We start from the raw sequence: 24,185 nt of genomic DNA, 5'->3' as shown, positions 1-24,185 counted from the left end.
TAAACCACTTATCCCTCTGGGTCACAGGGGGTGCTGCAGCCTATCGCAGCTGTCTTTGGGCGAAAGGCAGGATACACCCTGGACAGGTCACTTTTGAAAATAATAAAGCACAATTTTCGTAATACATAACACATGGACGATAGAAGTGTCCCAAGACTACTTTTGAGCACTGTAACCAATGTGCCATTCAATGTAACTACCAGTGAATGAGCAGTTACTTCTGGTCCAGACAAAAAAAGCATTTTATTCAGTCAGATGTAAAGAAAACTCTATACCAATGCATTACAACTCTATATTCCTCCCCATAACATAGAGCTGGCAAAACACAGCCAGAAAACTACCAGAATAGGAGTCAATATCACTGTTGCAGCCAAACATGCTGGAGAGTCATGTTTACATGAGTACCAGTGGTTCAATATTGGTCCAAGACTATCAAATGTCTGAGATTTTAGTCTACATACAGCTTTTGACCAGGACTAGAACTTGTACATAAGTACAAAAGCTTTATTTTTATGCCCCCCCCCTTTTATTGACTCAAGAAATGGAAACTCCTTCTCTAAAACATTGCCTAGTAACTTTCCAGGTAGTCACTGAATGTGTTAAAACAGAGTTGCAGACCACCAATGACAACAGTATTAAAATGGGTTTATTGTCTCAGTCTGAAAATTTCATACACGGACATGTGTATTTAAAAAAAAATATATGCATAAAGTATACACTTTAATACAAAGGTAGTCAATCTCCATAACAAGTGACTACACCAAATCATGAAGTGCTTGAAAGGTGCTCATAACCACCTGTTAAGCAAAAGCTAGTTATAGTATGGAATCTCTATCAAGAGGAACAAAATAAAACATTCATTATGAAACAGCAGATACAAAGAAACTTAAACATACAAAGGCATATTTATAATATTCATAGTAACCCTTAACAGTTTTATTCAAATCTTTGCAAACTGAGGTATTAAAGGCATGGCTAAAACAAGTTATCAGGAAATTACAGAAGAAGTCAGAACTTAAAAGAAAGAACGAAAGGGGAAAAAAAATTCTCCTTAATTTTAAACAACAAAAACTGTTTCCAAAAGATGAAGTACACTGCAAGGTGAACATGTACCAAAAGGACAAGAAATGTAGACATAATGATGATTGATATTTATGCCACATAAGCCCCACAAATGGGGAGAACATATCTGAACAGCATTTTTTGTTAGTTTTACCTGGCATGCAAAGTTCATCTTGCCACCAAAACCATATTTTTTCCTTAAAGTTTTGAATTCTCAGAACTGCAATAGACAAAACTAAAGTAAGAACTGCGTACATATATACACATAACAGGAGGCATTAAAATACAATGAGAAATCTATCTTTTGTGTATATGATGCAACATGGTAAAGCACAATATTCCAAAACGTGTCAAGAAACTGTACAGTCATAATTTTTTCAGAAAACTGAATGACTAAAAATCACCTGCATTGCAGGAAATACTCTACAGTATGCTCTACTCATCGACTGGGTTTTCAAAGAGAATGGGGGATGGTGACTGAGGCTGCGAAGAAGCTGCAGAAGTTGCATGAGTCAGCTGGTGTTCTTCTAAAAGATTTAGAAAAGCAAATGCTTTGTCACACTCTGTGCATTCATAGACAACCTGGCCGACATGAGTCTCCTGGTGCTTTTGCAACTGAGAAAGCAAATTAAAAGATTTATAACACATATCACATCTATGGTCACCACTTCCTTCCTTCAAACTCTGCAATTCTGGATGTTTCTGTTCATGTTTTGAGAGTTCAGACATTGTACGATATGATTTGTTACACACTGAGCACTGATGTTTCCTTGTTGAGTCATGGGTTCTATGGTGGGACAAAAGCATTGGCTCAGTCTTAAAGGATTCCGAGCAAAAATTACATTTGTATGGACGCTCACTGTGTATTTGCTGGTGCTGTGTGAGATATTTCTTCTTCGCAAAGCCTTTCCCACAAACCAGACACTTGAAGGGACGTCCATCTTCATGCACCTTCTGGTGCTCCTGTAAACTGCTACTGGAAGAGAACCGCTTGTTGCAGACAGGACAATTATAGAAGTCTTCCCCAACGTCAACCTCCTCCTCTTCCTCTTCATCAATACTGATGACTTTCAGCGAAGTTCCTGTAGATCTCTTTTTGCGAGGGGGTGACTTGGATGAGTGCCCAAAGTGTTTCTGGCGAGCACAATTATGCTGACGAAAGGCATCACTCCCAAGAAAGCTGTCTCCACATTCTGTGCACTCGTACTGTGTAGCGGCAGATAAATGGCATTGCTCATGCTCCTCAAGCTGTGGCTTAGTTGCAAAAGTCTTTTTACAAACATTGCACATGTATGAGTGAACAGAAAGATGACTTGCAAGCTCTAAGGCTTGAGCAAAGCTCTCTGGACAAATTGGGCATTTGTAGATTTTGTCCTCATTCAGATCACTGGCATTTAACAACTTCACTTTTTCACTGATCTGAGAGTCTGAAGGCTCATCACCATGTCTTCGCATATGGATTAAGTATTGATTGCGCTGACTGAAGCTCATGTGGCAACTCTTGCACTGAAAAGAATGTGGCCCAGATAACTGATGACTGAGCTGATGCTTCTTCAGATGAGAACCGTGCAAAAAATGCATATTACATTCAGGACATGAATATGGGCGCTCTTTTGCTGGACTGCAACCATGCTCCGAGAGCTGTTCTGGATCTTGAAATCGCACCTGGCAAATTCCACAGCGATACTTGTATTGCTGTGCATTGTTTAATGAAGGACTGTCACTAGTCCTACGCGGAGGTGAAGTCTGCTTTGCAGGTGGAATCAAAGGAGGGAGCTCCTCCTCTTGCTCAGTGTGGATCTTACGGTGTTCTGCTCTGCTCAATTTGCAGGAAAATGTTTCATCGCAAAGGTCACAGGGGAAATTTTCATCACGATGAGTGATCATGTGTTCTGCCAGCTGTGAAGATCCTGTGAAACTTAGATGACACTTGGTGCAGCGATGGGGCCGTTTAGTAACATGAGTGTGCTTATGCTTGCGCAGGGCAAAGAGTGAAATAAAACCTTTACCACACATAGGACACTGAAACTCAGTTTTGTGGCTACGCTGATGCTGCTGCAGGTTTACAAGCTGAAAAAAGCATTTGCCACATTCTTCACATTCATACGGTTTTTCTCCAAGATGGCATCTTTGATGATCCTCAAGATTTTCTGATGTCAGAAATGTTTTACCGCAGACATGACAAGGAAAATAGGGTGCGGAGTCAGAATCATTATCACTTGCATCTTCGTTCCCTGCATCATTTGCAAGTTCAGATTCATTTTTGTCCAAGGGAGCACTTGTAAGTTCTGGATTTTGCAAATTCCCTTTATGTTTACCTTTGCAGTGCCTCATGTATGACTTCCTTGTCGCGTAGGCTCTATTACAGGGAAGGCATGTAAACATTTTTGAAGACCCTCCTGTGCTAGACTCACTTGCGTTAGGTGGCTGAATACCTGGGTGAGCATGACTTTGATGAATTCTCAAGGCTTTAGGTGTCCAAAACCTCAAGTTGCATGTGTTACAGACAAATGGCCGATTAGGATCATGACAAGACCTATGAATGTCCAAATCAGAGGGACAGCGAAAGTTTCTGAAGCATTCAGGACACGTATTAGAAACTGTTTCCTGATGCTGAATCTTCACGTGTCTCTGTAGTGTCCCAGCTTGTTCAAAGGTCTTGCCACACAGGTGGCATCGATGCTTACTGCCTAACCTACGCTCCAGATCTTCACGGCCATGATCCTCAAGATGACTTATTAACCTGAGGCCATCTGTGAAACTTTGATCACATTCTGAACACTGATACTTGTGGACAACTGCGTCTCCTTTGTCCATGTTTCCTTGATCCTGATCCTTACATGAAAACTTTGTTTGCAGTACACCAGTCCCTGTGGTATTGGAGCCTTTATTAAATAAAAGGACCGTATCATTAAGTTCTGATTCTGATAACGTTGCGCCTTCCAGGTTAGATTCTTTTTTTGGAACTTCTTCTAGGCCCTTACACCTTCTCTTGTGTTTTTGCAGTACATTTTTGCTCCAAAATCCTTTGGAACATCTATTGCAAGAAAGAGGGTAATCTGCTGTATGAGTGCGCATATGCATTCCTAGGCCACTGCTGCTGATGAACCTCATTTTGCACTGATGGCACTCATATGGTTTTTTCTTTTCCCCATTTGTATTCTCATGTCTATGCTTTTGGCTGCTGCTTTGCAGGTTCTCAATATACCCTTCATCTGTTGGTTCCTCCTTTATGTTAAAGGTACTTGATAACTGCTGGTACTCTAAGCTGTTTGACTGCTGTTGTCCATCAGATCTGTGTTTCGTCAGAAAATGCTGCTGAAGCTGGGAGAACAACAAAAAACGGGCACTACAATTAACACAGGAAAATCCCTTGATCTTTGAAGGGCTGCCAGTTCTGGTTGCTTGGGGGGAGTCATGTAACTTGTTAATGATGCAAATCCTCTGGTGTATATAAAGTGCATCTTTAGTAAACAAACCACCACACCTATCGCAAAGCACTTTATCAAAATTTTCTCCTTTTTCGTGGCATTTAATCAAGTGTCGCTGCAAATAGTCTCTTCTGATGAAACGCTCACCACAACTGGCACATCCAAAAGGTTTTTCCCCTGTATGAAGACGAATATGCATCTTCAACTGTGATTGGTTTTGAAAGCGGCGGGGGCAGTACTCACAGTGGAACTTAAATTTACTTGAGTAGTGTCCATGTATGCGTTGCAAGAGTTTAGATGTTTCTCTGCATGGCTGCATTGGAGCACTTGACTGAGGTGGCTTCAAGCTCTCTTGTGAAGACGGTTCGCAGTTTACCCTGAGGAGGTGTGTTCTTAAAGTCTTTTTAGAGCTATACTTGTTGCCACACCTTTTACAGGTGAAAGGTTTGAAAGTAGAATGCAACATGGAAATGTGTCGTGTTAAATTGCTGCGGGCAGAGAACTGCTTAGAGCAAACATTACATTCAAATACATCGCTTGCTTGCTGCACTTTAGTTTGCCAGCCTGTGCCAGAGAGGTCAACACTGATCTTTTCAATTCGCACTTCAAGTCGCTGTCTCTTGCCTTTACAGTGTGCTTGGTGCAGCTTCAGATGATCGTATCGGGAGAAACTACTCTCGCATGCCTTACAACGATAAGGCTTGACATCTGTGTGTGTAAGGATGTGGCGCCTCAGATTTCGTGGTTTTGTGAAGGTTTTAGTACAAAAACTGCACTTAAACTCCCCATCATTTTCTTTGATAGTTACTCTGGTATCCTTCAGATTTGATGCATCTTCTGACACAGCTTTGGATTTTGCAGATTCATTCAATATTTTTGTTTTAGAGTCCTTGAACACACCATCACAAAAGGCCTCATGCTGTAGATACTGCTGCTGACTGTCATATTTCTGCCCACAGTGCATACATGCAAACTTTTGTTTCCTTAAGTGAGAACGAATGTGTCTCAGGAGGTAACTTCTAAATCTGAAACGTTTAGGGCAATGTGGACACCGCTCCTTAAACTTGTCCTTGAGGCTTGCCCCAATTGTCTTCAATGTTTTGCATGTTTTATTTTCGACAACTGAATCGGTGCCTTTGCACTTCCTCTCATGCGCATTCCTTTTCTTTTTCCCACTGAATGTAGCTCCACAATTTCTGCAGGCATGTTGTGATTCCTTGCCCCTGCAGTTGTTCAGGTGTTCCTTTATTTTCTTTTTTCTGTAGTACTTTCCACACTTTGAACATGGCAAAAGGGTCTTAGCCACATGAGCTCTTTCGTGAAGTGTCAAACTGCTTGAGATGGCAAAGACATGAGGGCAGTATGAGCACTTGAAAACATTTCGAACTTCATTCGATACTGTACTTATTTTGGATTTCTCCTGTATTTGAACAGAGTTTGATGTTACAGATTTTTCTTGTGGGTCTGCACATTTCTCTTTATGAGCTTTGAGATATTCCTTTCGGGAAAAATGCCTTCCACACCTCTGGCAAGGGAAAGGCTTTTCACCAGTGTGAAGACGGATGTGCCGAATCAATATCGCTCGACTCTGAAAATTACGTTTACAAAACTGACATCTGGAAACAGATGGTTTAGGCATGTGAGTTAAACAGTGCTCACTCAGCGCTTTGGAATTAACAAATTCCTTCTTACACACTCCACATATGAAGTCTTCATGAATTTCCTCCATCTTTTGATCTGTTGCTTCATTTGGTTGAAGTTGGTTTTCAGGTGGAGACTGGGCTGGTTTATGTTTACTTTTGTTTTCATGCGTTGCAACATGGCGGAGCAAGTACACAGGAAACTTGAACTGCATTGGGCAATCTGGGCACTGAAGCGTTCCCTTTTTTATATGGGACTGTCGGTGTTTCAACAAATCTCCAATGGTGGGAAGAATTTTTTTGCAGACAGAACACTGTATCTTTCGCCTGTGAACATTTTTGTGACCTATTAAATGCCCACGCCTCGCAAAGTTTTTACCACAGTCCAAGCAGCGGAATGGTTTGTTTCCTACATGTAGTCGCAAATGTTTCTTCAGTGAGGAAGTCGAACTGAAACATTTTTCACAGAAGCGACAAGATAAGGGTGGACTAGAGACCATGCCAGAAGACCCCTGGTTTTGAGTTGTTTGGTTATCAGAGTTCAGTTGTTTCGGATCACTAAGGTTGTCATCTTTGCCAGTTGGCGTTATGGTATTTTGAAGCAACTTGTGTCTTTTCATGTGTCTCCACACTCCAGACCTGTATGTAAATACAGCTGGGCACAGTTTACACTTATAAGGTGGCAAATTCTGGGAGGGCACTGGCAACAGTGGTTTCTCTTCTTTTTCTTCTTTTACCTGTTCCTTGATGGCCTTGGTCTGTTTCCTTTTGATCACAATCCCTTTGAGTTTATACCTCTGAAAGCAAGTGTTTTTAATATGTCTAATACGATTGGAAGACAAGGTAAATGTTTTACTACACAATGGGCATTTGTACCCGTTTCCAACTTTTCCTTTTCCTGCCCGAGTATATTCTTTTACACACTGCTCACGCAAATGCCGGGATCTGTTGTAGGAGTATTTAAATACTCGTGGACAAATGGGGCACTTGAATCTCAAAGAAGATCTGCTGTCTGGCTCGGGTGATTCATGACGCACAACTTTTTGAGAACATTGCTCCCTTCTGTGCTTGTTAAGGTTCCAGGAATATTTGAAATCCTTCTTACAAACGTCACACTTAAAGGGCTTCTCATCAGAGTGTGATCTGAGGTGTGCTTTCAGTTGTGCTCTCAGTCTGAAGATCTTTCCACAAACTGGGCAAAATATTTTCTGAGGCAAATGGTCTCCATTGTTTATGTCCACCATTTTCACAAAACATTCATTGAGCTTGATCTTACAGCCATCAGTTCCAAGTACGGCAGTGGGCTTACCTGCTTTTTTCAGATCAATTTCTAAATTTTCTTTAGCCTGCTCCTGGGGCTCTAGTATCAAGGGTGTGCACCTGACCTTTCGTTTGTGAGCCTTCAGTTTACTTATATGTGGAAAGTACAAACCACAGCAAGCACATCTATATTGTGTGATGACTCTATGCCTTTGCTCGTGATCAAGATAATAAGCCTTCTTGACAAAAGGTTTGAGACAGTACATGCACACATATTTTGCAACAACCTTCTTGGCCTGCTCCTTAGTGTGTAAAGAACCAGGCAGGTGCATGTGATTTGGCTTAACTTGCTCACACAAATGTTGCTCTGCCAATGCTCCACTGGAAAAATAACATTCACAGGTGAGACAACACTGAAAGTTACACTGAGAGTGTTCACAGTGGAAATGTTCAATAAGCTCATCTACACTTTGGAAGCTCCTTTTGCATGCAGAACAATGGTATTCGTTTCCACCATCAGCTTTCTGCTCAGTTGTCTTTACAAGCACAACAGGCTGCAGTTTCTTTGTTAATTTCTGAGATGACACCAAGGAAACTTCTCTGGTGATCCTGGTCTCAATTCCACTTTCAGTTCTTGCCAAGTCCCTAATCATTTGCCCCTCTATGCAATCATTTTGCTGCCCAGTTTCTGAAGATCCCAGAGCCTTGTAGAAAGCACTCAGTATAGGAGGCTCCTGCGCACCATCTACTGCTTCTTCCATCTGATCTCCAGTAACAGGTTCAAAAGTAGCTCTCATGAGAACTGGGGGCTGTGTGTTACTAATGTCACTATTCTCTGAGGTTTCATTCATATTGTCACATACTGAAGTGGTCTCATGTTGGTCTAATTTTGCACAAACCAGACTACTCAAGAAAGGTGAGCTGTGCTCTGGATTTTTAAAGCCCAAACAAGACTGTAGGAATTCAAAACTGCTGCGTTCAACCTCTCTACTGACAGAACATTTACTTTCTGTTTTGTCAGACTGCAGTTCATTGTCAGTGGGTGGTTTTTCATAGTCAGGGTTTGATTCACGTTCTGGACCAACAAGCTTGGATTCACACAGGTTGCTGATTGCTTCTATCTGACAACCACTTTGGGTGTAAGCATCATTACCACCATTTATGTCACTATTATTTTTGTCTTCTATCTCCTTCACACTATTCAACTCCAAGGCACAAACAGAATTAGTTAGAGTAGTTGGAGTATCTTTGCAATCCTTGTTCAGGTCTTCAACACAGCAGTCTGAGTTCTGAAAAACACATGCTCTCTTCTCCAATTGTTCCTCATTTTTCAAAGCACACTCACTTTCACCATTCAAACACTTATTCTGGAGATTTAAGAGGGACCTCTCCCCATGGCTACCATCATTCATTGCATTATTTAAGTGATCACTTCCTCTTTCACACTCTGATTCATTAGGTTCCCAGTTGTCATAATCTTTCTCTTCCATTGTTGCTTCTTTGCCACTTGCTGCTAACGCACAACTCAAATCACCAGAATGGAACAATGTACTAGGATCTTTTTCCACTTTATCTGCTTCTTTTGTACTTTTACTTTGACATTCTAAAGACTGATCAGGATTTTCTTCGATGAAGGCATTTGAAGTGCAGTCAAGGTCTACTTCAGAGCAGCTGCTAACATCTGAGTAACCCTCAAGACCAGCCATACTCAACAAACTAGGATTTAATCCTGTCCTACATGAATCTGTATCCAAAACAGATGGGTCGTTTGTGATAGTAACCAGATTTATTTTGATATCTGTTGACTGACCTCCTGCAGACTCATCTGATTTCCTGTCCTCTGGGCATGGTGGTTCATGGCATGTGTCCTGCAGAGAATCTGCCTCTGAATTCAAACAGTTTAGGTCTGATGTGGGGACCTCTTCAGAAACCATCATGCCTGAAAGTTTATCTTCTCCAGTAAGCTGCTCAATATGATGTTCGAAGTTCTCCTCAGATTCCAAGGACACTGTCAAAGTCTCTGAATCAGATGGAGTTATGTGGTGACATGTACTGGATCCATGGGCCATCCTTAGGAGTTAGGTGTTCAGTAAGGATCAGCTGATCTTTTTAAGTCCTGAAAGATGTTTTTTATTATTATTATTATTATTATTATTATTATTATTATTATTACCACAACAACAGTTTAAAGAACAGTGTACTCACCCAACTGTATCCGGTGCACAGCAGTGGGAAGGAAGGATGTAATTCACTTGTTTGAAGGACTGCGTAAGGAGAAAAAAAAAAATCTGATTAAGCATTTTAAAATCTTTCAAAACAATGCTTAGTCATAGCAATGGCAAAAAAGGCTACTAGATCTTATCTTCTGAATACTGGGAAGTAGTTATTTATTGGAAAGTCAACATGACCCTAGTCGATACAGTTTTTCAATGACTGGATAATTTCATTTGTAATAAATCTATTTTTAGTGTGCCTTACTGCATCCAATGTTTGTTTTTTGCTGAGAGTAATGTATTAGGTGGTTGTCTGGTTAATTTGGTACATCTGGTACTCATGTTTATGAAATGGGTGTGGTTTTGAACTCTATGGACTGGTCCGATTTAACACCAAAACTCTGGCATTAATTTGTATTGTTTACATATGCAGTTAATAATACAGACAACAATACCACTATAAAATAATAATAAAATCAAGCATTTCTAAACTTGTTTTTGAAATTTTAATGCAATCAGAGATTAGATTTCACTCATGTTCAAAGAAGCATCAAGCTTAAAGACATTTTTCAAGGCTTTTTTTCCCCTCATATTTACCAAAGCCTACAATAAGTTTGAATGACACTGTCTGTAGTGGGTTACAAAAGGATTCCTACAGTCTTGGTCCTCCATTAGTTTACAGATAAACAGAATCACTTTATGGGCAGATGTATGTGCAGTCCCTTTCTAATTAGTCGATTCAGCTATTGCAGCCACACGCACTGCTTACAGATGTGTAAAATCAAGCATACATCAATGTGATCTCCACAGACAAACTTTAGCAGTAGAAAGGGTCACAATGAAGAAATTTTCACCCTTACTGTGAAGTTGAAACATTTAAATACACCACAAAATGCATTAATTCAGTAATTTAAAATTGTTCTCTAATGTTTACACAGAAGGTATATGACTTTGGTCGGGGCAAAAAATGCCTAAGTGCAGGTTTACACATGCTTTTAATTTAAGATGATCTGGCTTCAACTGTCAAAAAGTGGATAAAATCTCACAGCATGACTAGCTACTTAAAGGTTGCTGTTGTGGTTGTGATGCTGCCCCTCTCATCAGTGTCAAACACTGACTGAAGCATACCCAATATTGTCCAAGGTTTGAGAAACTGTCCCGAGCAAAAAGTGCAGAGCAAACCAACAACTCTGAACTAAAAATGATCGGGATCCTGTTGATGTGGGAGCTTAAGTTGGATTCCTATTCGCCAGCTTGTTTTGCGAATTTTCTGTTCCACCTTAAATGGTGCCACAGTTATACTCTGGTGCCTGTACAAGCTGTAGCATTTAAGGTGGAATTCATTTGATTAAGAAGGAAGCCAACTTTAGCCTATGAAAAGTGCCAACATCCCCTTCACAGCCTGGAACAGTACATTTCTGCACACAGTCTGCCATTTTCACTGCTGCTGCTCCATTGTCATTTTGTTCTTAACAATACCTGCTATAATGTGGGCTGGTATGTAAATGTTTTTCTCTACTCTTTCTTTCTGCTGATAAAAAGAGGAGAGAAATCAGAGCCAAGGATAAAGAAAAACTGAGCATAACAGCCACAGCAAAGAGCTGCATGAATTAGAAGTGCACATTCTCTGCACACACCAAAGAACACGTTCGATAAGTCACTCTACTTTTGCACTCTCAAACATTGAGACAATAATGTGTGTTAACAGAATACTAGGGCTATGTTTACACAGCAGGTAAAAGTGGGCCAAATCTGATCTTCTCACCAAATCCGATTTTTTTGTTTGGCTGTTCAGATTATGTTTTAAATGTGACCTATATTCGACATCAGTCTGAACAGATCATGTTCCTAAACCGACCGGCAAGCGCAAAAGAACAACGCGTCACGTTGCTTCACGTGGCTCATCCAGAGGTAAACAATCATGGCAGTCACTCCCGGAGCTTTCAGTTTCATCTTCGCCAGCATCACAGGAGCGATTATGAAGTTTCAAAAGTAGACAGCTAGGCTTATCACCCACAATGTGTTTGAGTTCGTAAAAAGTGCACGTTATTCTGCCAATGCCACTTCGTTGGTTCGTGTCCTCAGATTCTTTGAACTTTTTTTTGACACCGCAGCCTCGGTCTCCTCCGGCTGCGTTCAGCCGTTTTGTTCGAAATCTCTCTGAACACAGAGGGGTTGCGATAAGTCTCTTCTATTTTTTTAAAACAGAAACATCAGCATTTAAATGAGTTTATGAGTCTCAGCAGCGCAAAATTATGACGAATAATGAGTTGGACTGGCGTAAAAGTCGCATGAATTCCAATTCTGAGTTGCACTGCCGCATATAGGATACGTATCGGATTTCAGTACCACATATGAAAGCGTCTCAAATCGGAATTAAACATATCAGATTCAATGCATTTTTTGCTGTTCACACTGACACACAGATGACACATCTGTGTCACATACAGAGAAAAAGATCAGATCTGGGCCACGTTTACCTGCTGTGTAAACGTAGCCTAATTTTCTGAATTAAGCCTGTACTGTGATGGGTGGCACTTTTTGTGTGGCAGTCTCTCCAGCAAAGTATTCTAAATCTATGGATGAAGGGTGCTAATTTTCTATCTATTCATTATTCCATAGGCCATAAATATTTAAACCAAGAACGACTTGTCTGTGTAGGCTAATTGCCTATTAGATATATTGTATTTTAGGCTAGACGGTGTCATACATGCTATAATGCCTTCTATCGCCAGCAGCTTTTTTTTTTTTTACTCAGATACTGACATATACCCTGTACCCCGGTGAAATATCAGGAAGGTATGGAAGTATGAAAACGATAGATACTGCCCAAGCATACTGAAGCGCATAGTACTTAAATGTCTGTCCTAGGTTGCAACACTTCCAAACTGTCTCTGGAAGAAACGTCGGCCAAGAACTGTTTGTTGGTAGCGTCACAGATCAGGTTTCCATGACCAAGCAACCTCACACAACCCTATGTTCCCCATGTGCAATACCAAGTGTCAGTCAGGTGTAGTAGCGTAAAGCACACCTCGGAGCAGCTGAAACCAATTCTCTGGAGAGATGAATCATGCTTCACCATCTGGCCGTCTGATTATGGATATGGATGCCAGAAGAACACTGCCTGCCTCAAAACATAGCATGAACTCTAAAGTTTGGTGAAAGGTAGGGTTGCACTTGAATAAGAGACTATATGTATATTCATTCATTGAGTAGCTATTCGGTTTTTCATTTTTGGGATTCTGATATTTATTTTTCCTTTGCTAAATATGGGCTATGAAATGTGCACTGCAAAAAAGGAAATTAAGATGACTTGAGGTTAGGGTTCATAATGCAGCATTATTTTTGATTTGCTGAAAACAATGCCAAACATGGTGAGAAGAAACCCAGCCTCTTCAGTGCCAACAGCTATACAGCTCTAAATACAGCCCCCTGCTCTACTCCAGAAAACCCACCACTCCACTCATATTCAGGCTCTTCAATATGAAAGTCCTTAGGGCAGTCGTGGGCTGGAGGTTAGGGAACAAGCCCTGTGACGAGAAGGTTGCCGGTTTGACCCCCTGAGCCGACAGTACGTGACTGAAGTGCCCTTAAGCAAGGCACCTAACCCCCAACTGCTCCCCGAGCGCTGTGGACAGGGCTGCCCACTGCTCCCGGCAAGTGTACTCACTGTCCCTAGTGTGTGTGTGCGCTCACAAGTGTGTATGTGATGTTTCACTGCACGGATGGGTTAAATGCAGAGGTGAAATTTCCCCATTATGGGACTAACAAGGGTCATCTTAATCTTAAACAAATGATCAAACATTTCTTCTCTTTAAAAAAAGAACTACTTACAATTTCGTGTGGCGATGTCACAATACATTTCGTCAGCACATTCTTGTACTAAATTAATACTTTTTATCCGCACTGTTAAAATGTAGAAATATATACCATTTCATTTTGAGCACCTGGATGCTGGTCACTCAAAGCAGTGAACGTCATGGTAACACTGCATTTATTCTCAGCACGGCTGCTAACAGTGCCCCGGCATACTGGATCCTACTAGGGCCGCAATATATGTCCTTCGTACCTCGAGTTAGACCACCTCCGTGAAGCACTGGTTAACTCATACATGCACTGTGCTATTACCCTCGAGCCCATTGCCAAGAGAGGCTAGCGAGCCTGGTAGACGGAGCAAAGACGCACTATGAGTGCCAAGCAGCTAGTCTGGAGATTTGGATTTTACAGTGGAAGAAGCCGCAGGTGTGCTTTCAACCCAGCCATCGGACACGTCCCTGGAACAGTGATGAGTCATGCCTTATTGCTCAACATCAGTGAATAACCTCAATGATACTCCGGTGGCTAGATGGAAGCAACCCCCCCACACCCCTGCTACAAAGGGAGAGGCTGTTGCAATAGCAAAGGTTGGCCAACTCCATATCAGTGCCCATGATTTTGGAATGACATGTTCAAATAACACATAGGGATGTGATGTTTGGGTGTAAACGTCCTTGCCATTTACAAATGGAAGAAATTTAGCACCATAGGTGCTCTCCCCTGCAGAAACGGTTTTACAAAAAAATCTGTGCAAAGAAATGCTAGAAAAGCCACCAAGTAACAAAAATTCTTGGAGAATCATCCAAGTAAAAGCTGTTCTGCAACAATGAAACAAAACCCTGCATACCAATGCAAGAAACCCTTTCCAAATGTTCTGTCAGAAAAGCCTAGATAGTGACTACATAACTACATCACATATTTACATACCCTCACTAAAGGCAAAATACCATTGTGAAGAACTACAAGTACTTAAATAATTAAATAGAATATTTGGAGTCAGGCTAAAACTGTGTTGAATACTGTAGTTCCTTTAAAATCTACTTTGCTGGCTACACACTTGTAAATGTAAGATTTTGTTTTTTATGTGGTTAACATCCTTTCCGGTAGTCATCAACCACTTTTTGCGAAAGTTGACAGTTTTTTTTTTATCTCCAGAGAAACAGAGACAAACACCATCTTCACATACAATAAGAATGTAGTAGTAGAGAGAATGTAGTCAATACCATTCCTGTCTGAACAGGGAACTGAAACCTGGTTTTCCACATGCAAGAAGCTGCCATTATTTTTTTATCTGGTTTTCTCCCCAATTTAGTCTTTGCCAATTCCACCCGTTAGTTAGGACTCGCCCAATCACACATGACGCTATCAACGCTAGGAGGGCGAGGCTAACGCAGGCTTCCTCCGAGACCTGTGAAGCCAACCACCGCATCTTTTCGAACTGCCGCTCACGCAACGTCTTTGGACAGCTGAACGCGCTCGGAGGAAAGCGCCAACCGCCAGATCTGTTACGTCAGCTAACAGACGCCTGCGCTGACTAGCATTGCGCTTAGTGAGTGATGGGGGGAGAAAGGCAGCCATCCCACCCACCCAGAGAGAGCGAGGCCAATTGTGCTCTCTTGGACTCCCGGCTACGGATGGCTGTAGCATCACCAGGGATCGAACTCGCGATCTCCTGATGATAAGGTCAACGCTTAGACGGTTGCACCACTCGGGAGCCCCAGAAGCTGCCATTATGCACTACCCCTGCCAACCACCTCTGCTTCAGAATTAGCCTTTTCGAAATGTTTCATATCCAAATATGCTGCATTGTACAGGTCTTTCTTCAACTAAATCATTCCTTTAATAATTGTTTACTGACCAATTAATGCATGTTACTAGTAAGTAATGCAATATCTCTAATATCTCTAATGCTTGCTCTAATGCTTGCTAACAATATATACCCTTCGTACCTCGAGTTAGACCACCTCCGTGAAGCACTGGTTAACCCGTACATGCACTGTGCTATTACCCTCGAGCCCATTGCCAAGAGAGGCTAGCGGGCCTGGTAGACGAAGCAAAGACGCACTATGAGTGCCAAGCAGCTAGTCTGGAGATTTGGATTTTACAGTGGAAGAAGCCGCAGGTGTGCTTTCAACCCAGCCATCGGACACGTCCCTGGAACAGTGATGAGTCATGCCTTATTGCTCAACATCAGTGAATAACCTCAATGATACTCCGGTGGCTAGATGGAAGCAACCCCCCCACACCCCTGCTACAAAGGGAGAGGCTGTTGCAATAGCAAAGGTTGGCCAACTCCATATCAGTGCCCATGATTTTGGAATGACATGTTCAAATAACACATAGGGATGTGATGTTTGGGTGTAAACGTCCTTGCCATTTACAAATGGAAGAAATTTAGCACCATAGGTGCTCTCCCCTGTAGAAACGGTTTTACAAAAAAATCTGTGCAAAGAAATGCTAGAAAAGCCACCAAGTAACAAAAATTCTTGGAGAATCATCCAAGTAAAAGCTGTTCTGCAACAATGAAACAAAACCCTGCATACCAATGCAAGAAACCCTTTCCAAAAGTTCTGTCAGAAAAGCCTAGATAGTGACTACATAACTACATCACATATTTACATACCCTTACTAAAGGCAAAATACCATTGTGAAGAACTACAAATACTTAAATAATTAAATAGGATATTTGGAGTCAAGCTAAAACTGTGTTGAATACTGTAGCTCCTTTAAAATCTACTTTGCTGGCTACACACTTGTAAATGTAAGATTTTGTTTTTTATGTGGTTAACATCCTTTCCAGTAGTCATCAACCACTTTTTGCGAAAGTTGACAGATTTTTTTTTTTATCTCCAGAGAAACAGAGACAAACACCATCTTCACATACAATAAGAATGTAGTAGTAGAGAGAATGTAGTCAATACCATTCCTGTCTGAACAGGGAACTGAAACCTGGTTTTCCACATGCAAGAAGCTGCCATTATTTTTTTATTTATTTATTTATTTTTTATCTGGTTTTCTCCCCAATTTAGTCTTTGCCAATTCCACCCGTTAGTTGGGACTCCCCCAAACACACACGACTCTATCAACGCTAGGAGGGCGAGGCTAACGCAGGCTTCCTCCAAGACCTGTGAAGCCAACCACCGCATCTTTTCGAACTGCCGCTCACGCAACGTCTTTGGACAGCTGAACGCGCTCGGAGGAAAGCGCCAACCGCCAGATCTGTTACGTCAGCTAACAGACGCCTGCGCTGACTAGCATCGCGCTTAGTGAGTGATGGGGAGAGAAAGGCAGCCATCTCACCCACCCAGAGAGAGCGAGGCCAATTGTGCTCTCTTGGACTCCCGGCTACGGATGGCTGTAGCATCACCAGGGATCGAACTCGCGATCTCCTGATGATAGGGCCAACGCTTAGACGGTTGCGCCACTCGGGAGCCCCAGAAGCTGCCATTATGCACTACCCCTGCCAACCACCTCTGCTTCAGAATTAGCCTTTTCAAAATTTTTCATATCCAAATATGCTGCATTGTACAGGTCATTCTTCAACTGAATCATTCCTTTAATAATTGTTTACTGACCAATTAATGCATGTTACTAGTAAGTAATGCAATATCTCAAATGCTTGCTAGCACTGCGAATGTAATTGTTGTAGGGCTGCTGTTCATAGTACTCCATAATGGATTAATCTATAGATTATTTTTATCAATACCCCACCAATTAGGCAGAGGAATAATGTGTGCAAGGAAATACTACATGACTAAGGCCAATTTTATACCAGAATATCAATTTAACACTGACATTACAAACATTTTGCACTACAAAATTATGAAGGCTGTATGGTGCTTTTGCATCAGTAAAACAGAACAAAGAATAACTTTTGGTCAGCAATAAAAAAACAACCACTTAAATAGCTTAGAAATAATACAACTATAAGCCTAAGTCATGTTACTATTTAAAGTCCAGCTATTGTTTTTTTAACAGACTAATAATGCACATTGGAAACCTTAAAAAGTGACAATAAAAAAAAACATTACACTTCTTACTAAATAAATACATGTACAGTTTTAACTATTTCCCACCCCAACAGGCAATAGTCTGATTGGGTTATCGGCTAATGAGTTGAATCACCACTTTTATGTTAACACCAACCTGGCAGAGGTGCATATAAACATTTTATAGCTACTCTAGCTAAAATACAGACATCTACTGACTATGACAAGCATTCAGGTGACATTCCTAATATGCTGCAGTTACACAGCGACTCCTCTGATAAACTTTCAGAACTTTGATTGCCTTTATAAGTAGAGTTTGCTTTCTAATTGCCACAAGTTCAACGATAATTTCAGCTAGTGCCCCATGTGAATATTAGCCAAAGAATCAGATTCAATCATTTCATTTCAGCCACTTAAAAGCAACTATAACTAGTGAGGAGAATGGAAAACAGGTGGTTAAATATGTGCTGTAATCAAAGAAAGGTCAGAAGTTACACGGGTAAATTAGTTGCATATAAAATGTGAATGCATGGGTATTACACTTCAATAACACATTACCGTGACAGGGCTGTGACTAGTGTAAAATAGAAAACACTAACCCCACCAATCAGGGCACGAATAAAAACAGTAAAAAGGAAAATATTTCTGTGTAATTCAATTGTTGAGATGTAAATAAAGTAATTCAGAGCAGTTTAATGTGAAAGAGTTGAGAAAGTAGAGGAGTGGAAAGGCAGAGAAGCTTAATTTCCTTACAGCGGAGGTGACAGGAACTAGGGATCACAACGCCTACAACATAAACAGTGCCATTTTATTTACTAACAAAAACTTAGGTAAACTAGCATTTCTCTTCCGAGTTTACAACAGGTAACAGTGGTAAGTCTGAAAAACTATTTTGCTTTACGACACCCTGCAAGTACTTCTCGCCATGAAAGGATATTTAAAAATGTTTTAGGCCCAAACTATTCTAAAAAAACTATCATCGTCTTCTTAGGCACCAGGCAGTGCATCTGTAACCGTTTTGCACAACAGTAGTCTGTAAGGTAGCTTTTACAAACACATTGAAGGGAAACTGGTATATGCAAGTTACTGTAAGAAGAAAATTATCACTACTTTACCATTATAAGTGTGAAGCATGCACCACAAAACGGGTAGCTTCAAAAGGCCAACAAAATTGCCTGGAAATAAAAAAAAAAAGATCTAAGGCTCACGACTCATCAAGCCGAACGTTTCAGAATTAGCATCAACTATGTATAACTGATTGCCTTCTTTCAGCTCACCGTCGCCTCTCACTTCCTGCGAACACACTGTGAACAAGACAGCTGACGGTGGACATGCACAGTTAATGCAACTCTGAGAAAGAGAGCAACTCTACTGCAGGAGTTGGCAATAGCCTAAAACTGTAAAACTGCAGTGTACAAAGTTAATATATTCTTTAGATGTCTTACAAGCTTCAAATGTCCACGTTTAAACTGAACCTAGATTGTGGAAGTAAACCAACGTTAGCTTCGCTGGGTGGGTAAAAAGGTTTGTACATTAAAGAGCGAATTAAAATGCATGATCGCACATTCATAATTATGACAAAAAGTATATATGTTAATGAAACAAGTGAGTATCCCTCTATATTTTATGTTAATTTGCGATCAGAGCACCTTCAGCGCTCTTGTGCATTCATATTCATTCATAGCAATATACATTTATTTCTTGTTGGGATTAATTACATAACATTGGTTTAAATATTTGGACAATTGAACAGCAAAGATGTTTAAAATGCACACTCCCAACGCTAAAACGTTGCTCTGCTACTCACACTGGGTTTAGTGTGAGCATATTAAGGGACATGCAAAGTGCTTTATTAGTGTGCATGACATTAAACTTTTTAAACTTTTTGCATTTAAAGGTGAACCAACATTGGTTTATTACATTTAGATGTACATACAGACGTTTTTAAGAGGCAAGAATGTTGACTATATGGGCATTTTGCCCTTTCGTTTGATTATTTTGATGCTGCTGTCTGCACTCTGAACCACTCAGTTGTACAGCAAAGTAACTCCCAAAAAACTGCTTTTCTTGTCAACGTTGTGCTGTTTTCTTGCGTTTCTTCACTTTCAAGTTTATGAAATATAAAAACGTCTATTGTACAAGCATTAACATGAGCATGGCTAAAATCACAAGCGATCAGGCAAATAAAATGCATTATCATTTTTGATGCTGCAGTAAATTACCCAAAATATATGCATAAATGAGAACTTCATTACTACTGTCAAGGGGAGCATGTGAAAGTTAAACTAGAGTTGAGTTTCAAATTCGTAGTAAAGCCAGCCACAACTATCAATAGGCTCATTTCAAGGCATAAATCAGAGTGACTAAACAGCATCCAAGTGTCAACTAACAACAAACAAAAGTTCATAGCCAGGGAGCCTGCCAGGCCACATAACCAGCTAGCTACTGTGGTTTAGAGCTGATTAGAAGCTACAGTGACTGAGGTGAGTTCACATGAATATATGCATTACACTGCCAATTAATAAACTCCAATCATTTTACGGGAACATGACATGAAAGTTACAGAGCTGCCTACAGCTGAACAATCATAGATAGTGATCTTGACTGTTCACTCATCTAATGTTGGCCTGCCAACACACTGCACAGTATGTTTAATACACTGGAACCAATTATATTCTGTACCAGTGCAACACTGAAGAAACAAAACCAAAAAATAGTTACAGCTTTGAGAATTACACTCATGGGGGCTAATTTCACTTGACCGCATGAAAAGCCATTTACTTTTGTGTATGCATTTTCTAAATTGGCATACAATTTCATAAGTCTCTCTCGTGTCCGCTGGCGCTGACCACCACAGCAGAAGTAACAGCAACCTAAAGGCAAAGTCTTCTTCTCTTATGACGCAGACGTTTCGTTGCCAGTTTTAAATGGTTTCGTCCTATGCTTGCCATCATACTACACTGGTAGTAACAGCTGAGAAACCATGTTTTGCTGGACAGACCAGCGGTATTGATTTAAAGATGAAAACAAAGCTGTATGTGAACGGGGTGGAGGCTGCGATGCTTTCTATAAAAGAATTTAAAGCTGTTGGCATTACCTAAAGTTTACTAATGTTTGGAAGATTAGCCGGTAAACCATGTGGATTTGCTGCAGGGTTTTGCGTGCCAAATGCATCGATCAATCTGATTAGTTCTGATGATGTTTTATAAACAATCATTAACATTACTTGTATTGAAGACCACTAAAGTGATTAAGCACTGTCATATCAGTCTGCTTTCTCAGGAATACAGTAATACTTTCACTTTCTCTTTTCTGATGGCTGTTCTCACATCAAACGGTACAGCATACAGAAAACACTTGATTCTCAGAGTCACAGAAATAGCGGCAAAGTCTTACAGTGAGGTCACATGAGACAGATATATACTGCCAACAGGAGTAAAAAATGTGATGGTTGCATCCTTAACCCAGTTTTGGTGGGAGCTGATATCAGGGATCTTTCATGTTAAACAATGTACTTACCGCTATATTACCACTGTTCATGGAAAAAATGAGCAGCAGATTCAGACACAAAATGATACAGACTACAAAATAAACTAGTTAAGCAACGTACCATGCTGGGTATGCCTACAGCTCCATGATCCATTTCACCACAGTGATCTCCACGCTACTGCCATAGAACTCTGAGGGTCTCTGTAAAAACACAATGAACATTACACGACTTGTTAAATAGGGGGACAATTAGTCTGACATCTGTAACACTTAAAAAAAATAACAAAAGCTAGGGAAACAAATGCAGCATAGATCATAATAATATCATAACTACTACTGTAATTACACTTTCACTATGCTCTTTGCACTGTAATATTCTGAGTTAGTTGTTTCAGAACTTTGTCTAATCTGTGCTTTTAGTTTCTCATACCACTCAGTGCCTGCTGTCATGTAAATACATCAAATCTGTCTCATATGCCATGTAAATATGCAAATAAATATACTTTTTTATTTCTCTTGTACTTTAACTTATTTCTAGATTTATTTCTATTTTTCTGCATAGTATACATAGGTTTATGTGCAATTATACGTCTTGCTACTCAAACACTGCAATTTCCCTTCGGGATCATAAGTTCTATCTATCTATTGGCTTACAATGAGGCATTCACTGGGTTTACATTCCTGTTGTACAGCCAGCCACAAGTATTGATAAGTTGACCACCGCTACTTTAAAGACAGAATGTGTCCTATGTGTAAGCAAGTGACCACGTATCGTGTCCAGCGGCCAGAAAATTAATAAGCTATGATAAGAGTAGTTAGCCAGCTGACAAACGACAAGGAAAAGTTCACCGCCAGGCAGCCAGCAAGGCTACATCACCAGTTAACTAATGCAGTTCAAGTACAAGGCTGAAGAAGTTAGCTTCCTCTTCGCCAGCATGTTGTTCGAATTTCCCGTTCCACCTTAAATGGTGCAGCAGTTTCATTCTGGCGGCTCGGGCACCAGAACCCAACTGCTGCACTATTTAAGGTGGAACGGCAGAATTCGAACAACAAGCTGGCGAATAAGAAACCGATTCAACTTCCTAGTTTAAATGAATTGTTTTGGAGGTACAGAGTCACCAATGTGAGTTCGCACAGGTATATTTTGTGCAAGTCGTATTTCCGTTGCTTTGTACAGCACATTTAATCTGTTAACATTAGTTATACCACTGTTTACAACACAGCCCGCCATAGCAACATTAGCCACATTAGCATCACTAATCATAAACAAGCTAGCAGGCAACTAGCAGCCAAATCACCTACTTACTAGCCAGCTAGCTAGCTAACTGAGTAGCTAGCAACATAGCTTCCAGTCCAGAAATGGACCACAGGGCTGGGCTTAAACCTAAAACCCCCGCTAACTAGAGCGATGTGACCTTCCTTAAAAACCATTCAACTAAACAGAATCGCAAATTATATTAAACAGCATTACCACCACGGGAAACCTAAGTCCCGGGTGCTTGGTTTTGGACGTTCTTCATTTTGAATGCAGCAAAGCACGCCTCCGTTTTCCGCAAGAGCACATTCCTTGTCAGAGCGCACCCCGTGGCTAGCTACTCACCGTCGTCCTCAGGAAGGTGTTGTTTTCTCCTTGCTCTCCCTCAGCGCGCCACCAGCAACCTGCAGTCCGCCGATGGGTGCTGAGAACGTGGTCAGGTCCTCGACGTCCAAAGCGACATGTGGGTATAACGTTGCGCTCGTAGAATCGCCGATAATGTGTCGTTCGTCTCCTTCTCATAGCACAATCTCCAAACAATGTGCAGAAGCCCGGGACAGTTCGTGACACCACCGCTTGGACCAATCAGTGCACAGTAAGAACGTGAAAGGACCCGCCCCAAGTTCTACGGGGCTTCCATATCGACGTCCATTATGCGCAAACGGTGCTGCCTTTGCGCATGGTTCCTGAGTAAGGTACCGTAAGATGGCTGCTGGTTTGGTACAGGGTTTGGCCACCATGGGCAACAGTGGCAGTGACTTTTTGTGCCTCTTTGCACGTCTGGAGAGCTTGTTTAAGGGTGTTCTGCTGCAGTTTAACAGTTTAAGAGAGTTTGTCCCAGCAGTCTTCACATTCCCCTCCTGTTTGTTCTGTGGTAGCACAGCTGAAAAAGAAAGGAAAAAAAAAAACAGCATGCATTCCATGCTGGTCTTACCTGGTATATGTCTGGTCCTGGTTTAGTTGGTCACCTAGCATGGTCATCCTGGTTGACCAGCATACAAAACACAGCATATGCTGGTTTTGCTGGTGACCAGGCATGCTGGTCTATGTTGGTTTTTCTAGCAGGGAGGTTAACAATTCATGCACTTGCTGTTGATTTGACTATTATCATCAAATTAACCTTACCAATATTAAGTTATGTGTTTGATTCTAATGCCTAAATGTCTTGGCAGTTAAACAGGAAAATTTGAGCCAGGGGTCCAGTCAGCTGTCCAGGCAAGGGAGTGGTTCACTAAGTAAGGTTTCCACACTAGGATTGCTGATTGAAATCATAGAAAAGACCATCAGATTTTTAAAGGCAGGCTTTAAGTTCTAACAGTCCTGCCCCCTCCATTGACCACTACTAACCCTAAGCTGCTCCACAAATGATAGGAGACCCTAAGAAGCACATTAGCCAGGGCAACTATGCTTGCCCAATAGACTCAATAGCTAAACAGATTTTAAAACAACGTTTTCTAGTAAGAGGTACAGTAGGTCAGTGTTTCCCAGCTCCCGTCCTAGACGTCCACCTTCATTGCAGTGTTTCATGTTTCCGCTCCTCCATGGTCAGATTTATCTGTTAAGCAAGTCATCCTTGAACTGGTCTACTGCATAGAGAACATGGACCTCTAGGACTCTGTTGGGAAACACCTTTCTAGGTTTTTATTATGTACCTGATGGCTACTAGTGTAAGGTATTGCTTTTAACCATTGGGAAGCCAGACTGTAGTATGCTGCTAACAAATCAAGGAATCTAGCACATTTAAGGTCCTGTTCTTTAAAATGTAAATCATGGCCTCTTAGAACCAAGACAAGTATAGAAAGGTGTGAAAGAAGTGATAGTGGTCTGGACCAGTGCAAGCTAATGTTGGCACCAGGTATTGCAGAATACAGCTTTAAATTGTGTACCTACAGATAACTTGATATGGGTATATACCTCTTTTGGTTATGACCTGACCCTAGACCAGATCATAACACATTTGACAGAGATGCACAAGGTACATGTCTATGAGACCTTGTAATAATACTCAGAAGAACACACTACTCAAGTTC

At 41.0% G+C, this 24,185-nt stretch overlaps 1 protein-coding gene across 1 annotated transcript; it reads right to left on the bottom strand.

Annotated features, from left to right (window-relative positions):
- Positions 1-628: 628 nt before the first annotated feature.
- On the bottom strand, positions 629-24,089 carry znf1035 (zinc finger protein 1035). Its single transcript, XM_036593585.1, has 4 exons — positions 22,501-24,089; positions 21,022-21,101; positions 9,599-9,657; positions 629-9,509 (listed from the first exon to the last, which is right to left on the bottom strand). The coding sequence occupies exon 4, from the start codon at positions 9,460-9,462 to the stop codon at positions 1,498-1,500; it is 7,965 nt and encodes a 2,654-aa protein (XP_036449478.1). The 5' UTR covers positions 9,463-9,509; positions 9,599-9,657; positions 21,022-21,101; positions 22,501-24,089; the 3' UTR covers positions 629-1,497.
- Between the last annotated feature and the right edge of the window lie 96 nt (positions 24,090-24,185).

The sequence above is a fragment of the Colossoma macropomum genome, unplaced genomic scaffold (assembly GCF_904425465.1).
Source record: "Colossoma macropomum unplaced genomic scaffold, Colossoma_macropomum, whole genome shotgun sequence".
NCBI lineage: Eukaryota > Metazoa > Chordata > Actinopteri > Characiformes > Serrasalmidae > Colossoma > Colossoma macropomum.
The sequence above is the reverse complement of the archived record's forward strand: the minus strand, read 5'-3'. Positions and strand labels throughout refer to the sequence as shown.